At 43.3% G+C, this 18,363-nt stretch overlaps 1 protein-coding gene across 3 annotated transcripts in view; it reads right to left on the bottom strand.

Moving 5' to 3' along the window:
- LOC141110695 (tetraspanin-4-like) overlaps positions 1-18,363 on the bottom strand; it is a 172,477-nt gene that overhangs the window by 49,764 nt on the left and 104,350 nt on the right. For 2 of the 3 annotated variants that reach the window (XM_073602198.1, XM_073602199.1), the window contains one exon: positions 1,830-1,909. In XM_073602198.1, the coding sequence (XP_073458299.1) occupies positions 1,830-1,898 (69 nt within the window). In that variant the 5' untranslated portion in view covers positions 1,899-1,909. Of the gene's footprint in view, positions 1-1,829; positions 6,012-18,363 lie in introns of those variants that run through there. The other variant, XM_073602196.1, reaches the window with a different exon arrangement.

The following is an 18,363-nucleotide window of genomic DNA, read 5'->3' as shown; positions in this document are numbered from 1 at the left end:
ATATAACATAACTTTCTATCTAGGGTTGCACCGATACCACTTTTTTTTAAGATCGAGTACAAGTACCAATGCCTTTTTTCAAGTACTCGCTGATACCGATTACTGATACTTTTTTTAATGTCATGTGACAGTGGACTGTGTCAGTGTTTTTTTTATTTTTATTTTTTTTTATTTTTTACAATTTTATTTTTTACAGTTTTTTTTTTTAGTGTTTTTTACAATTCATATATATTTTTTATTTTTTTTAAATGCTTTATTTGTTGGTGGGGGGGGGGGGGGAGTGGACAGAGTCAGTGTATTTTTTTTTTTTTACAATTTTACCTTTTAAATATTTATTACAATTTTTAACTACTATTTAATTAGTATTATTATTAGTTTTTCTTTAGCAGCCCTGTTGGTGGGGGGGGCTTAGGTGAGATATCAGGGGTCTGACATCCCCCCTTTGAGACAGGGAAAGGGACTGAGGACACAGATTCCCCAGTCCCTTTCTCTGCAGCCTCAGCTGCACTGCAGTTTACGATACTCAGTCATGAATGGACAGAGTCAGTGATCACTGACCATGCATTCAGAAAAGGAAGGAGCCGGTAAATGACAGATTTGCCGGCTCCTTCCTCCGCTCTCTATCCTGACAGATCCAGGACAGGGGGGGGACCAGAGGAGCATGGAGGGGGACCGGAGGACACCGAGGGGGACTGGAGGACACCGAGGGGGACTGGAGGAGGACCGGAGGAGCACAGAGAGGGGGACAGGAGGAGCACAGAGAGGGGGACAGGAGGCGCACACAGAGGAGGACACAGAGAAGGACACAGGGGACAATGATCGGGATGATCAGGAGGGTGGTGGGGGGAGTTACAAGCACCGATCTCCCTGTATAGATTTCAATAAAGCAGCTGAAAGCCGCAGGGGGAGGGGGGCGGAATGTCAGCTGCTTTATTGAAATCTTTACAGGGAGCTTGGTGCTTGTAACTCCCCCCACCTTGACACCGATCACCCCTGACTGCCCAGGTATCGGGTCAAGCATCAGAGCATTTGCACGAGTACAGGTACTCGTGTAAATGCTGGGTATCAGCACCGATACTAGTATCGGTATCGGTGCAACCCTATTCATATCTATTTCAGAATGCTAGCATATGAATTAGAAATAGTGAAAGTTAGCTGAGAGAGTACCACTTTAAGGAAAATCCTAAAATTTTGTCTACTCTTCAAAAAAAAAGAAAATTGAGTACTGTCCGTGATACTTTTTTTATTTGCACTAACATACAATTTTTCAGGACAAGCTTTCGGGGTATGTCCCCTTCTTCAAGGTCCAAGCAGTACTGATTCACAAATTTTTAAGCAGAATGTTAAAGAAGAAAGAAAAAAAAAAAAAAAGGGAAAACCAAACACATACATATCAATGGTAATAAAGATAGCAGCAGAGTTAGTGAGATAAGACAGAGGGAGAGCTAGGGGGGAATGCAGGGGGGGGGAATACTAATCACAGAGCGGTCGTTTCTTCTTTAACATTCTGCTTAAAAATTTGTGAATCAGTACTGCTTGGACCTTGAAGAAGGGGACATACCCCGAAAGCTTGTCCTGAAAAATTGTATGTTAGTGCAAATAAAAAAAGTATCACGGACAGTACTCAATTTTCTCTGTCACAATTGCACTAATACGGCTACAACAAATCAAAAAAAAAGAAAAAAACCCTTTGAAACAAAAGATATGGCATGGCAAATCAACACAAAAGTATAAAAGTCAAAAGTATCAAAAAATTAAGCCTTACAGCAACAGCTCAAATTTAATATTCAAAACATATCAGTTTGCCCCCAAAAGATTTGTGTACTCACCCAGAAGATGAGGTTGAAGATGAACATGGTAATTTTGATGCACAGTAGGCAGCCACGTGTCATACTCATCTTCTTGAGTTCTAGAAGTAAAAGAAAAGAGAGATCCAGATATAGGACAATAACTCTGTTCTCCTTTTTGGCTTCCACCGTTTGTGGCTCTTCAGGATTATGTTGCACCCCGCTGAATGAACAGCTGTCCGCAACCCCCCAACGTCCTCTGTATACTCCTTTCCATCGTGCCCTGCGACCCCGAGGTGGGGAGCTTTGACTGTAGCTGGGGTCATCACTACTGGAAGTATGCATTCTGTATGAGTTCTGTCTAGTATACCAAAGTCTTAAAGAGTACCCCTATATTTGCTATAATAATCCAGTTTTCAGCAAGCTTGACTTGTTGGTTATACAATAAATGTGTTCATAATGTATTAAAAAAAAAACAACTTGCAGGTACTCAATGTGCTAAAAAGAGGGCAGTAGGTGCCTAACCTACAGCTTTTCTACTGTTGTGAATATAAGCATGTGCTTCTTAGGATCTTCAAAGTTAATATTGGTGCCTAGATTGTACTGTCTTGCACTTTAAAAGGGTTCACTCCATTAATTCGGTATTCACATTAGTATGGATTTTTACAATAACTTTAGTTCTACATAAAAATGTCTTTTTCAAAGCATGTCTGGATGAATCCAAGGTGTTGGGACACCAATGTTCCTAAGAAATGAGACCAGGCAACAAACTCCTTTTCAGACAGGTAATGTCAGTAGAAGTACAGATTTGTCCTGGAAAAATCGGAATGGCCTCCAAACTCTACGAGGATATATGCTCTCAAGTAATATAGTAATACAACAGAACTCAATTTTCAGAGAACACAAAGTAAGAGCTTGTACGCTACATAATCAAGTCTTTCCTGTTGCACCAAGCTTTATGCTTCAAGCGGAAGAAAATAAATTATACATATTTGAAAATAGGATATATTTAGGTTACAGTAAGGAGATGAGAACTAACATCATTGTATTTAGTATGATCAAATTCAAATCATTACTGGCTTTGATCTCCTTCGCTAGTTTTGCAGCAACCCCCGCTTGGCAGTAGGAAGCCCACGCTAATTAGATATTCGGTCTCCACATACCCTTGGGCTTCCTTTCATGTTGCTTCTGACAAGTTTTAGATAAAAGCATACGCAGGAATACAAAATATTTGTAAAATAGCAAAGTGGAGGTATTAATTCAAATAACCTACCACAAAGGCTTAAGGGGTTCACAGTATCATGGTGTTACCATGCTGAACATCTAAATGGCCTAGCCACAACAGAGACCACATGTTGCTATGTATCATCACTGTGTAGATGACTGAGGATAACTTTTACCAACCATAACTTTTACAGCTGGGGTCTTAATTACCGGAGGTCATAAGAATGGAATTTCTTCTGACAAGCCATAAATCAAATATACAATGTTTAGGATAACTGCCAATACACAGGAACAGGTAATAATAATAGATGGTCCTTAACAGCAAGAAAATGCTCAGATTATCTATAATTGCATCTCTTAGTTTGAAAGCAGCCCTTGTAAAATGCCATTGCAAATGGCACAAGGATTTTTTCAGCCAGTACCGTTAGGACTTTACCATCAATTGTCATAACTGGATAACCATTCAAGAATTGAGAAAGAAATTAAGGTTTGACCTGTAGAGATTTTAAAACCCAGATAGCAAATATGTTGAAAAATATTGTTGGAGTCTAATGTTCAGCCTTTGTATGGTTCACAATTGGAGCACATAATCCCCAGAGACCTATTGTGTTCTAGGTTAGACAGGATGAAGAATTCTACATTAAACTGTCCACCCCAACTAAAATCTTCAACTTAATGGCAGAAATGATCAGGCACTCTTGAAAATTTGTTTGCGTGTAAATTTTTAAAAAATGCTAAGAAATCAAAAGGGATTTATACATTTCATGCACATACAATGCATCTTTAGGTAAATAGGGCTGAAAGGAGTAATTGATGTTATAAGTGGTACTCTGATTACTTTAGGGTAATTATCAAAGCCCTAGGTATTAATAAAGAAAAAAAATCTGGCTTTAAATAGCAGATGAATTTAGAATTTTTAACAATCCATAAATCATTCATTACCTTTAATAACAAGCAGGCTGATCTTTACCACCTTTGTGTCCTGACTCAGTATGACTTTGCTACATTTGCAAAAACAGCATGTAAACAGCATGTAACCGTAACTATAAAATGGCTACATAATAATAATCTATAATCCATAATCAGCAAGGTGCTGCCAAATTTCTGTAAAGCACAGTCAGAAATATTTAGCACTGATTTTAATTCATATACTCAAATTCAGAGTGCACTGATAAAGTAGTCTATTAATATCCATTTAAAATGGACAGGATTGTTTCTCCCAGTAGGAGATGTTCAGATTAATGCCAGCAACAACATTATCATTCCACCAGGAAGTCATAGAAGATATCCTATCTCTTTACTGAGCTTCTGAGCCGAAAGGTATAACTCTTAAGTATGTGCTCAGAGCAAGGTAGAAAATACATGGCATTAACTGAACACTGTCCTGTATAGCAACCATTAAAAGGATGAGGCCAAGTCAATACATGTTATCTCAGTATTTTAGGCAAGCACTCTACTTTTAGGAAACAATTCATAAGGTATCCTTGGAAACTGTCACAAAACTATTTTAATGACAAAATAGTTTTCCTTAGGTACATATCAAAAACATTTAAAAGATTAGTTCTGCAAGCTCACATCCAAAGATGAGGCCACCAATAAATAGAGATGTAAAACTGATAATAACAAAACTGAACTTTAAAAGTACCATTATCCAGAGCTACTACACAAATGTGATACTATTAAAACTAGGTCAAAGCCATGACACCAAAGATATTGATAGCTGATTCATATATACTTCTAATGCAAGGAACACATTTTTTATCCCAACTTAGGAGAACAACATTATCAGTCTTCTTGGAAGTGAGGGAACATCCAGATTGAGCGATGTGTTGACATGGTCTTCTTGAAACAGATGGAAGAAGTTAATGAAGACTCAAAGGGAGCGCATACAGATTGAGATGTTAGTTTGGAAAGGCAAGAGTGGAATTCCAAAGTGGTACAAAGAAAAAAAAAGAAAGCGATGGGTCAGAAAGATTAGAACAAGATGGAGAGCAGAGGTCAAGATGTCATGTGGTCCCAACTTGTGTTTAGTTTGGATTCCATGACCAAGCACTTAATCTATATATCCAGCTGGGAAAATTCCTCAGTGTGGTCAGTCTTTGTGTATAACAGGATTTTTCGTGATGTGGTTTGTTTTTAAAGGACAATGCTCTTTTTCATCTGTAGTAGGTTCTTTGACATAATAATCAATCCTTAAACGAGTCAAAGATTAATTCCCCCTGCAGAGCTAGCCACATGATCTTCAGTAGTCTCCTCTGGGACAGGTCAGAACACCAGACCACTGGTGGGACATCTGTTCTTCTCTGGAGAGAATGGATTCTCCTTTGCTCCTCACTTACCTTTCTTAGTTTACAGGGCAAAACATTTAGCAAACCCCAAGATAGCTCAAGGGCTTCTCCAGTTTTAGGGGCACTTCTATATAAGGACTCTGAGCCTTGTGCTGCACTTGCACTTGTTTAGCTGAAATCAAAATCCCCCAAATAGCAGGGGGAGCTTTGAAACAATGCTAGGTGAATAAAATAAATCTGCTGAGCTTGGATTCTTGAGCAGAAATAACATAAAATGAACCAAAATCCTACAGGGGCCAACGTAGGAAGAGGACAACCGATTGCAGCGAAGGTGAGGTGCCAGCTGCAGCAGGAACACGCTGCATCTTACACAGACTGGCCAGTCGTCAGAGGTTCCCTTTCATTGTTCTGCATTATCAGCAAAGAGCCACTTTCGGAGTTTGCTCTCAGATGCCTTTCCAGCCTAGTCTTCAGGGAGCAGCATGTATTCCGAAAGCGATTTCCATCTGCAGCTCATCATTAACCTTATGAGATCCATTATTAACAATTATAAAAGCAAAAAGAAAGGAATTCCATATATGAAATCCCAGAACTGCAGGAGTCTATTCTAAGATTTTTCTAAAGCTTGTTTTTTCTAAAAACTGATTTTTTTTTTTCCCGAGCGATGGTGACAGCTCCAGATCTGACTGACAACGGTAAGGGAAGCTTGGGAAAGAGAGAGGAGGAAAATATTTGCAGTCGATGCACAGAGAGGGTCAAAGATGAGGAGGGAGCAGAGGACTGGGGAATTGGAAAGGCATCAAAGTAGATGTAGTCAGAACATAGGAAAATGTATTCAACGGTACAAAGCAACCACACAGAGGGTTAAAATAGATAAGTGGGACAGATGGGAAGAGACGCATGCAGCATGAGAGGCTGTACTACAGATATATGTATTCACACATTACATGTACAATAGGAATTATACTGGATCCAAAGTGGAGCAGCACAGCTTACAGAGGGGTGGGATGTCACCCTGCACTGCAATGCAGCAACTTGTACTTTTGTGTGTAGAAAAACTTACACTGCCACAGGGTCAGTGCTGTGCTCCCTTTCGCTTATGGTTGATCTGGGATATCCAAGGAGCTTCTTTTAACATCAAAGACAAATGGAAGCTGAGAGATGCAATACGGCACCTATTCAGCAGGGTATTCAACCCCTTTCTAAAGTGTGCCAATGGCTGAAATGGGGAAACGGGAGAATGAAAATGATGCAGTAGTTGCCTGTAGCAACCAGATTGGTGGTTTAATCCTCCGGGGTAAGATTAATCTTGGCTGCATGTTATGGGCAACTGACCTATTTTCTTTTGTACTAGACTATTTTTATATATTAACAACTATGTATCAGAAATAAAACTGATAGCATGAAGCAATACAGCGATTAAGTACACCTACATAGAAATATTACTAAACTACAGAACTATTGTTCAGGCTAATTGGTTTTGATTGATTATGATTTGTACTAAAATAGATATGAAAAAGCTGAATCACAATCATCAGAAGTGAAGTTGCTAGTCCACGTGTCAGCAAGCAGATTTCGTCTATCAATGTGATCTTGTTTTGCTCCAATAACTGACTTTTGTATGTCTGCCCCATGACATAAGAGCTGAGCTCATGTCAAACAGTTAAATGCACGATTAAATAATATATAAAGTTCACACTAGATCTATTGGGACTATGGCAGCTATTTGCAGCACAGCCCCAATGCATAGATAAGGCAAAATTCTTGGTTTCCTATGATGTCATTTTACACCACAGAAATGCTGTGGCACACACTGAAAAGAGTACTGCATGCAGTACTGTTTTCAGCGCAGCGGGTTGTAATGCGAACCGGCACATCACGAATACATTGGCATTATTTCTCCCACCATACACCAGCAACCAATGCGCTCAGCACAGTTCACTGGTGTGAATGAGCCCTAAGATCTGCTTTACCCTCCAAAGCAATTGCAGTTTTGTCCATCTGGTCCTAAGGTTTACAAAGCTCTGCCAAACAGCACAGCCCTTCTCTTCTGCAGTTCACTAACACTTAATGGTCTTGGCCCAACCCTAGCCTGTGACTGCACAAAGAAAGGAAAAGCAAAAGACTGATGAACTCATCTCTCTTTCACTCTGTACAGCACTCTCTTACTATCAGCATGATGCATGCACTGCTGTACAACCGACATTCTTTGAGCTGCTTCTCCCTCTAGAAGTCTGGGTTTTGCAGTACAGGGGATTGCAAGAGGCTGATATCAAGCCAAATTCAAGTAATTACACTGCTTGCATTTAAAAAAAATATATATCTAATTATGTATTAAAGTGATACTAAACATACACTGTTTATAGTGAGTGTAAAGCTTTATTTATTTATTTTCCATTAAAATAACAAACATGTTATACTTACCTGGTCTGTGCAATGGTTTTGCACAGAGTGGCCCAGATCCTCCTCTTCCCGGGTCCCATGCCGGTGCTCCTGGCTCCTCCCTCCTTCCAGGTGCTCCCACAGCAAGCACCTTGCTATGGGGGCACTCGAGCCGAGCCGCTGCTCTGTGTGTCCATTCACACAAGGAGCTGCGGTTTGGCCCGGCCACTCCATCTCCTGATTGGCTCACTGGCCGTGATTGACAGCAGCCAATGGCTCCCGCTGCTGCCAGTAGCCAAATTTAGGAGTGTGAGTCCCCTGAGAGGCAAGGCGAAGGTAAGTATTACGGGGGCTGGGGGGGGGGGGGCTGCTGCACACAGAAAGTTTTTTACCTTCATGCATAAAATGCATGAAGGTAAAAAACCTTGTGCCTTTACAACCACTTTAATTTGCATTATCCCTTCTCTTTCTGTATTTAAATGATAGCACTGTAAATATTTTAATAATAAAAAAAAATTTAAGTATCTTTTTTACTAATCGATATACAGCTGTCACATGACCCAGCTCTCTCCCAGCCTGTCTGCAGGGAAACAGTGGCAGAAGGAGCTGCTAATCCTCTGCTGCTGGTCACATGTTCAAAAAAAAAAAAAGCAGCCTTTGGAATACATAGTAAAAATAATTTATTATCAATAAACGGTTTTAAATTGTCATACAAATATATATTTGAAATCAAATCTTTATTATTTTGTGGGTGTATTGGGTGTGGGTGGATTTCTGCCAGTCACAGGCTGTGTCACGCCACTCCAGCCTGTATCGTAGAATAACAGGGAGGTGAAGCCTCCATCAGTCTACATGTAAAATCCCACCCCCATTATGTTTAGCTGGTTAGTGGGCATTGAGGAGGAGGGAGGGAGTGGGCTGTGATTTTCAACTGTGTATACGCCAACATGTGTGACTCTATAGTCACATGGGCTGCTCAGATGGGATAGGTAGGAAATGCTCAGGGTGGAAAACTACACTGACAACTGAGCATGTGCACTAGCCACCAACACTGCTCTGTAAAATCCCCAACTGCAATGGGGACATGATCAGGAGGGAGGGACAGAGAACAGCAGGATCAACTAGTTTTTTTTGCAGAATACAAAAAACGAATCCTATAGTGAATATGGACAGCATGTAATACACCATTTTTTAATAGTTTTAATGATGTGGGTTTAATGACACTTTAACTACTTCCCCTGGTTAGACGTCCTGGACTGGAAATATCTGAATGCTACAGGAATCATCCAGATATCTTTTTTTTTCAGCCAGCGATTCCCTACAGTGTAAAAGCCATTTTAGTGGCTGTTCAGCCGCTTGATTGCTTTTACAGGCTGCGCCCGGCACCCTCGTGTGCTTTTCCGGGCTCTCCCATGCGATTGGGGAGCCCCAGATGGTCCACAGTCAGCTGTATGACCCTCGGAGGCCAGAAGTGATGTCATGACGTCACTTCTGGCTTTAGTAGATGTAAACACTGCCATTTTGTTTGCTGGAAAGTCTCAGATCAATTTTATTTTTTATCTCAGGTTTTCCTTTGCATGTGACATAGTAAATTGAAACGACTGCCATTTTTTCCCCGAGTCTCTGCTTATATATATATATATATATATATATATATATATATATATATATATTGTGACAGCAGGCAGGTAAAATCACCTGGTTGCATCCAGGATGGAAAATATGTATGCCCTAGATTCAGGCTTTATGCTGACTTATACCACTAGGGGGAGTGCTGGGAGTCCTGCAGGGGAAGAGTTAATGAGCCCAGCTGAAGTAAGTGGGCTCATTAAGACCTATAGAAAACACCCCAGCAGGCTTAGGGAGATGCTCCATCCTGGAACCAGTTCTGTGATTGTGTAGACTGGGGAGTGTGGTATCTGAGCTTTGCGGTGAGTTAACGCCTGTGTGGCAAAACTTCTCAAAGAGAGATAGGGTCTGGGGCAGCACAAGGCTGCACCCAGTTGTTAGTTAGGGACACTACGTGTGTAGTAAGCGGTCAAGCTGACCAGGATTTCTTTTCATGTTTCTTTTTTTTCTGTTATTTTTCAATGCATCTAGTCTGAATAAACCGCACCTTTGTTTTTGTTTCACCTACCAAGCTGTCTGCTGTGCCTGATTTTGTGTGGTGAACCCATCCAGGGGGTCACACACACCCGCTGCCGAGCTAACCCCTCACAGTTGGTGGAGAAGCAGGGGCAGTTTTTTTTTTAAGGCCAGCATGGAGGAGATACTGAGACAGCTGGCTCTAGCAAATGCAAATCAGCAGCAGACAAATGCAGGTTTGCAAAAGAGCCTTGCAGCCCAGCAGCAGACAAATGCAACTTTGCAGCAGAGTCTGGAAGCTCAGCAGAAAGCTCAACTGCAGAGTCTGGACGCTCAGCAACAAGCCCAGCAGCAATCTGAGGCCCGCTTCATAGAGCTGTTACAAAAGCAAGAGCAGAGACTCCAACAACAAATCGAGACATTAATGCAGCAACGGCCGCAGACCAGTGAGGCAAGTGGTTCCACTAATACTGCATCCTTTGGTGTGAGCCGTTTACTGACAAAAATGACTGGAGAGGATGATCCGGAGGTGTTTTTGACCACATTTGAAAGGACTGCTGAAAGGGAAAAGTGGCCTAAGGAGCAGTGGGCTGGACTTGTGGCCCCTCTGTTAACAGGGGAATCGCAGAAAGCCTATTATGACCTAGAGCCGGACCAAGCAAAAGACTATGTGGTGCTAAAAACAGAAATATTGGCACGGCTGGGTGTCACCCTGGCCGTCCGGGCTCAGCGTGTACATAACTGGACTTTCCGGCTTGGAAAACCCCCCAGGTCTCAAATGTATGATCTCATTCACCTGAGCAGGAGGTGGCTGCAGCCAGAGACTTTGACCGCACCAAACATTGTGGAACGTGTTGTTATGGATCGTTTCCTGAGAGCTCTTCCTACTGCCATCCAAAAGTGGGTAAGCCATGGAGCCCCAGAAACTGCAGATAAGCTTGTGGATCTGGTTGAGAGGTACTTGGCTACAGAGAACCTGACCACCTCTTCCAGGGACTCACGGACTTTCCACCCTAAGACCAGACCATCCCCAGTGGCGGGTAAGATGACTCCAAGGGGTGAGGGTGGAGAGAGTGAGAAGGTGGGGGTTCAACCTAATGTCTGGCGGGAGCAGCCCGGGAAGCCCAGGCCGCAAGGGGCAGCGAAAAAGATTATTTGCTACCGCTGCCGGCAAGAGGGACATATTTCAGCTAATTGCCCAGTTGTGGATGAACCTATGCAATGTGACTTTATAAGGGACAGACGTCAGTCGATGTTTGCGACAGTCGCTTGTACTGCCATTCGGGGACCTGAGAAACATTTATGTAAAATGTGTATTAATGGTAGAAATGTGGATGTGTTGCTGGATTCAGGTAGCCTGGTGACATTGATAAAGGCTGAATTAGTTACTACAGTGGTCTCTGGGAATAACAAGGTGGCTGTTATTTGTGTGCATGGGGACACCCGAGAGTATCCTGTAACTTCAGTGTTTTTTGAGACCCACAAAGGTAACCTCTCTCATCAGGTGGGGTTAGTGTCTCACTTACCACATGATGCCATTGTGGGAAGGGATTTTCCAATGTTCTGGGAACTCTGGGATTGTCCTGAGCCCCCCACTGGTGCCCCTATAGACCAGAAAGATGATGACCAGAATTCCTCTGAGAGTGGTGAGGACTCTCCAGACTTTCCCTTGTCGGTATTGGCAGGGGAAACTCGAGAAAATGGGGAGGAGCCAACATCCTCAGATGAAAACATGCCGTCTGTGGAATTTTCAGATCTTGAGGTTCACAGGGAAAATTTTGCCACAGAACAGTTAAAAGACCCCACCCTAATAAAGGCACGGGAGAATGTGGTGAAAATAGATGGCGAGTTAGTGAACCCAGAAAAAACTTGCACTTACCCGTACTTCACTGTGGAAAGGGACCTACTGTATCGAGTGGCTCAAAGGGCAGAAGAAACCGTTGAGCAACTTGTGGTGCCCAAACCTTACCGGAAGTTGGTGTTGGAATTGGCCCATGGGCACATTCTTGGAGGTCATCTGGGGACAGAGAAAACCAGAGAGAGAGTATTGCAGAGATTCTATTGGCCTGGGGTCATGAAGGAAACAGAAAATTATTGTTCCTCCTGCCCTGTGTGTCAGAAATCGGCACCTATGCCACATTTCCGTAACCCGCTGGTACCTCTTCCTATCATTGAGATCCCCTTTGAGAGGATCGCAATGGATTTGGTAGGTCCGATAATGAAGTCCGCTAGGGGGCATCAGTACATTTTGGTTATAATGGACTATGCCACCCGTTATCCGGAAGCGATTCCTCTTCGAAATACCTCGGCCAAAACCATAGCCAAAGAACTATCACTTGTTTTTAGCCGTGTGGGTATTTGTAAGGAACTGCTTACGGACCAAGGTACACCTTTTATGTCCCGGGTTATGAAAGAACTATGCAAGTTGTTCAAAGTGACACAATTACGTACGTCTGTGTATCACCCCCAAACAGATGGGTTAGTTGAAAGATTCAACAAAACCCTAAAACAAATGTTAAAGAAGGTGGTGGATAGAGATGGAAAGAATTGGGACTGTCTAATACCCTATTTGATGTTTGCCATTAGGGAGGTACCCCAATCCTCTACGGGTTTCTCACCCTTCGAGTTACTCTATGGGAGACACCCAAGAGGACTGCTGGATATCGCCAAGGAAACTTGGGAAAATGAGAGTTCTCCCCACAGGAGTGTGATTGAGCATGTCGCCCTGATGCAAGATAGAATTGCACAGGTAATGGCAATCGTAAAGGAACATTTGGCCCAATCGCAGTTAGCACAGCAGAGAGTGTACAACCGTGGGGCCAAGACCCGTACTTTTTCCCCGGGGGATAAGGTATTGGTGCTAGTCCCTACGGTTGAAAGCAAATTCATGGCCAAATGGCAAGGTCCATACGAAGTTCTTGAAAAATTGAGCGAGGTGAACTATAGGGTCAGACAGCCAGGAAGGCGAAAGCTGGAACAGGTATATCACGTCAATCTGCTGAAAGCCTGGAGGGATAGGGAATCCCTAGTTGCAGAGACTTTGTCACCGGTCCAGTCTGATTGCTTTGTTCCTGAGGTTGGAATCGCAGTCACCTTATCGAAACCCCAAAAACAGGAGGTTAAAGAGTTTGTACTTCGCAACAAAGAGATTTTCTCTGAGCTGCCGGGAGAAACATCTGGCGTAGAGCATGATATTATTACCCCGCCAGGAGAAAGGGTAAAACTAAAACCTTATAGAATACCAGAGGCCCGACGGGAGGCAATACGTGGGGAGGTTCAAAGGATGCTGGAATTGGGTGTGATAGAGGAGTCCCAGAGTGACTGGTCCAGTCCTATCGTACTAGTGCCCAAACCTGATGGGAGCTGGCGGTTTTGTAACGATTTTCGACAATTGAATAAAGTTACAAAATTTGACACCTACCCCATGCCGCGTATAGATGAGTTGATCGACCGGCTGGGAACAGCCCGATACATGACAACTCTCGATCTCACCAAAGGGTATTGGCAAATTCCCCTGGCCGAGTCGGCCAAGGAGAAAACTGCGTTTGTAACCCCAGATGGGGCGTTTCAATACAAGAGAATGCCGTTTGGGTTACAGAATGCACCTGCAACATTCCAGCGGAAAATGGACAAGATTCTGAGGCCCCATCAGAAGTATGCTGCAGCTTACCTGGATGATGTGATTATCCATAGCACAGATTGGGTCTCACATCTGCCAAAAGTGCAAGCAGTCTTAGACTCCATTCGGGAAGCTGGGTTTACGGCCAATCCAAAGAAGTGTACCATTGGACAGGAGGAGGCCAAATATCTGGGGTACACTATTGGGAGGGGAGTGATAAAGCCTCAAGTCAATAAAGTCGAGGCCATACAGAGTTGGCCACGTCCCAACAGCAAGAAACAGGTACGAGCCTTTCTGGGAATCGCTGGCTATTATCGGCGATTCATCCCCCATTTTGCTTCTCAGGCTGTGCCCCTCACCAACCTGACAAAAGGGAAAGAGTCTGTCATGGTCAAATGGTCCCCAGAGGCTGAAGCAGCATTCCAGTCATTAAAAACCGCCTTATGTAGCCAGCCAGTGTTGTACTCCCCAGACTTCTCTAAGGACTTTGTTGTACAAACTGATGCATCAGACGTTGGGTTGGGAGCAGTGTTGTCCCAGGTCTGGAACGGGGAAGAGCACCCAGTCATTTACCTCAGCAGGAAATTGAAGTCCCATGAGGTAAATTACGCCACAATTGAGAAGGAGTGTTTAGCTGTGAAGTGGGCTCTAGATTCCCTTCGGTACTATCTATTAGGTAGGCACTTTGACCTGGTAACTGATCACGCTCCTTTAAAGTGGATGGCTCAAAACAAGGAGACCAATAGAAGGATAAATAGGTGGTTCCTGGCCCTACAGGAATTCAACTTTACAGTAAAGCATCGCCCTGGCGTTAAAATGGGGAATGTGGATGCTTTGTCTCGAGTACATGCGTGCCTGACTGCGTGTGTTCCAACCCCAAGGTTGAAACAAGAGGGGGGGGTATGTGACAGCAGGCAGGTAAAATCACCTGGTTGCATCCAGGATGGAAAATATGTATGCCCTAGATTCAGGCTTTATGCTGACTTATACCACTAGGGGGAGTGCTGGGAGTCCTGCAGGGGAAGAGTTAATGAGCCCAGCTGAAGTAAGTGGGCTCATTAAGACCTATAGAAAACACCCCAGCAGGCTTAGGGAGATGCTCCATCCTGGAACCAGTTCTGTGATTGTGTAGACTGGGGAGTGTGGTATCTGAGCTTTGCGGTGAGTTAACGCCTGTGTGGCAAAACTTCTCAAAGAGAGATAGGGTCTGGGGCAGCACAAGGCTGCACCCAGTTGTTAGTTAGGGACACTACGTGTGTAGTAAGCGGTCAAGCTGACCAGGATTTCTTTTCATGTTTCTTTTTTTTCTGTTATTTTTCAATGCATCTAGTCTGAATAAACCGCACCTTTGTTTTTGTTTCACCTACCAAGCTGTCTGCTGTGCCTGATTTTGTGTGGTGAACCCATCCAGGGGGTCACACACACCCGCTGCCGAGCTAACCCCTCACAGTATATATATATATATATATATATATATATATATATTATATATTATATATATATAAAACATGTTTTGGGGTTCTAAGTAATTTTCTAGCAAAAAAAAAAAAACAAAAAGAAGATTTTTTTTACGTGTAGGAGAGAAATGCCAGTATTTACTTGGGCTGGAAGTGGTTAATGAATAGAGAGCTGCATTACTTTGTGCCTTTTAAATATGCCTGGAGTTCAGGTTTAAAGCCTAAATTTAGTAAAAAAAAATAAAATAAATGTTTTAAAAATATCAGCAGAAGTGACTGTACCTACAATCAATGAGAAGTGCCCCTTATGCTGCTAGTTGCAGTTTTCATTGAAATCCTCAGTCCAGAGATCCCCCACCATCACCGCATCTGTAATCTTCCTGTGTTGCACTCAACAAAAAGCGCCTACTATTCCTGTGCTTTCCTCCCCCTCCTCCTTTCATAGAAGCTGTACTATAAAGGAAAAGTGCTCCGTGAATGGAGGAAGGGTGGGTGGATGAATGAACGGTCCGCCTTATTGATTCATAGATCGTTTTTAACTATACTGACCTCCTACTAGACATGCTACTCCTCTGACTTCAATGCTAGTTACCTGGCTGTCATGCAGATACTCCTGTCTACACAATGGTAGCTTCAATGTTCTTCTCTCATGGCAGCTTTCCTTTATTGTGCATAGAAAGCCCCAGCTGGCAATGTTATCTTTTGATGCAATTTACTGAAAAGCTGAAATGAGAAAACTGGAGGAAATTTAATGTGTCTGGGTTTTCTAAAGAAAGCAATCCTTGTTGTTCTCTGCTGATGCTGGAGGAAAACGTTAATGTAATTTGAAAATTTTAGCCAGTGGTCCATCATTCTCCTGTGTCTGTGCAGTCCAAGATGTTCCTGACATATAAAGAGCAAATGTACGCTTTATTCTGGAGGTTGCATACTGTTGACAAAATTTAGAGATAATTTTTTTTTTATCCTATTGCATTCCTCCCCTTTAATACCCAAAAACACCCCCTCCTCTTATTTATTTTTTTTTGTAAATACCTTTTTTGCTCCTTCACCCTCATACTTCCTCCTTGGCCTCCACCAATTATGTGGGGTATCCACATCATATTACTAAAAGGCTGCAGGCATCCAACTCCAAGGTGTTGTGAGATTTTGCACTTCCTTATGCCGCGTACACACGAGTGGACTTTTCGACTGGTCTAACGAACCTATGACAATTCGAAAGCCTTGAGGCGATTCAGTTCGCATTTGCAGCGCTTTACAAATCATTCATTCATTCGTGTGTGGGCTTCATCGGACCTGCAGTGGACTTTTTTGGTTGAAAATCTGACGGACTGTAGATTTGGAACATGTTTCAAATCTTTACTTCGGAACTCCGCCGGACCCAATTCCTATCGAAAAGTCCGCTCATCTGTATGCTAGTCCGATGGATGAAAACCAACGCTAGGGCAGCTACTGGCTATCAACTTCCTCATTTTAGTCCGGTCGTACGTCATCACGCACAAATCCGTCAGACTTTGGTGTGATTGTGTGTAGGCAAGTCTGTTCGTTGGGAAAGTCCGTTGGAAGTCCGCCGAACGTCCGTCAGACCAGTCCGGTCGAAAAGTCAGCTCGTGTATACGCGGCATTACATGGCTAGCTAGATCTCCATGTGCCAAGATCATTTCACCCGGTCAGCCAGCTGTGAAAGTCAATAATAACAGACAGCTTCAGATCCAAGATGGCAACATAGAAATAACGAACACTGAAAACTTGAGTTCCAAGATGGACAGCGATGTACCCCTGTGGGCCAACAAGCATGTTCAGTATGTCTGACTTATATTATGCTTTATTGATGTGACTTAATAACATATTCTACAAATAGGTAGAAGGTCCTCTTCCACTCAAATGTAGGGATGCATGTTAGGATAGAGGTGCTGTCATAAACCTTACAGTAGACCTTTCCTAAGAGAAATATGAGGGTTGTCATTGAATGCCTTCTATTTTGAAATGCTAGTTTCTGTTCCTCTGACCCTCTGGCATTAATCCTTTGAGAAATTTGCCAGGAGCATGCCTATCAGGAAAGTCAGAATAAAATCAGAACAGTTATGGGTCAGTGGCTCAGGTAATAAAATGCTTAATACAACAGTCAGGTACTTCTGACTTTTACAAAATTAAAATGACAGCAATAGCAGTCTCCGTGTTTTTTCCAGAAAAGGTTCCCTTTAGTCACCCCCCAGTAAATGCAGGTAAAAAATGGGTTGTATGGTGAAAGTCCTCTTTAGCCCCCGTTCACATCAGCGCAATTTTACAGGTCAAATCGTATGTGAAATTGTAGCCTATTGCCGGCAATGGTGTGACGCCGACTTTTCCTGTCATGAACCCGCACAGATGTCTTTCAAGTCGCCCCCGAAGTCGGACTGAAATGCGGCTTTTAAATCGTGCGAGTTAAGATTCAGTCGCACATTTTCAAAGCCGCGTTCAATGTGAACGAGCGCTTAAGGCTGGGTTCACACTACCTTCGCATGCGGTTTACAGCAGGGGTCCCGTTCACCGTTTCAGGTCTGATTTCAGCCCGAGTTTTCGGCTGAATTCGGACCTGAAATGGACCAAAAGACGCACAGGGCTTCTGTGCAAATTTGCACTGGAAGATCCGTGAGCAGATCCGTGAGATCCGTGATCCGTGAGCAGACCACTGCAGCAGAAAGCAGAATAAGTGAAATAGAGGACAAACTTCCCCATATGATCAGAGAATCCCAAGCTACCACACGGTTAGCAAGAGCCACCGACACACGCGCTGAGGATTTTGAAAACCGCCTCAGACGCAATAATGTGCACATAGTGGGATTTCCTGAGAAGGCAGAGGGCCGTGATCCCACGCAGTTTATAGAACAATGGATGACGGATGTGTTTGGCAAGGAAGCCTTTACCCACCTATACGCTGTGGAACGGGCGCATAGAGTACCCACCAGACCCCTCCCACCTGGGCACCCTCCTCGCCCGATCCTGGCTCGCTTTTTAAACTACCGGGACAGAGAAATCATTTTGAGGCTAGCCAGAGAGAAGAGGAATATCCAATATAATGGCACCCGAATCTCCTTTTACCCTGATTTCTCGGCTGCTGTTCAGAAGGATCGCTCACGATTCACCGAAATTAAAAAACGCTTACAGAAGCTATAAGCCTCATATGCAATGCTGTATCCAGCGAAACTCAGAATTACCCTAAGGGGTCGAGTATACTTCTTTGAACACCCGGCTGAGGCCTCTGACTGGCTGGATGCCAACGAAAACGAATTTAGACAAGAACGGAGACCAGAAATGGAGCTTGATTGACACCATCATAACCAGTACAGGACTCTTACATATTTTTCCCTCGGATGGGGGCAGTGCCGGAAACGTACATTGATTTCTTTATTAAGTAATGCGAGCTCGGATGTAAGTTGAACCCTGAGGACGTACACATTAGTACCTATCAGGAACTTTATGCAGAAGATCCAGGACCCTCTTGATGGTCAGTGGGACCGGTTGTCCCATGAAGTTTTGTCATC

The sequence above is a fragment of the Aquarana catesbeiana genome, linkage group LG10, assembly GCF_042186555.1.
Source record: "Aquarana catesbeiana isolate 2022-GZ linkage group LG10, ASM4218655v1, whole genome shotgun sequence".
In the NCBI taxonomy this organism is placed as follows: domain Eukaryota; kingdom Metazoa; phylum Chordata; class Amphibia; order Anura; family Ranidae; genus Aquarana; species Aquarana catesbeiana.
Note: the sequence above shows the minus strand (reverse complement) of the source record. Positions and strands in the feature narration are given on the sequence as shown.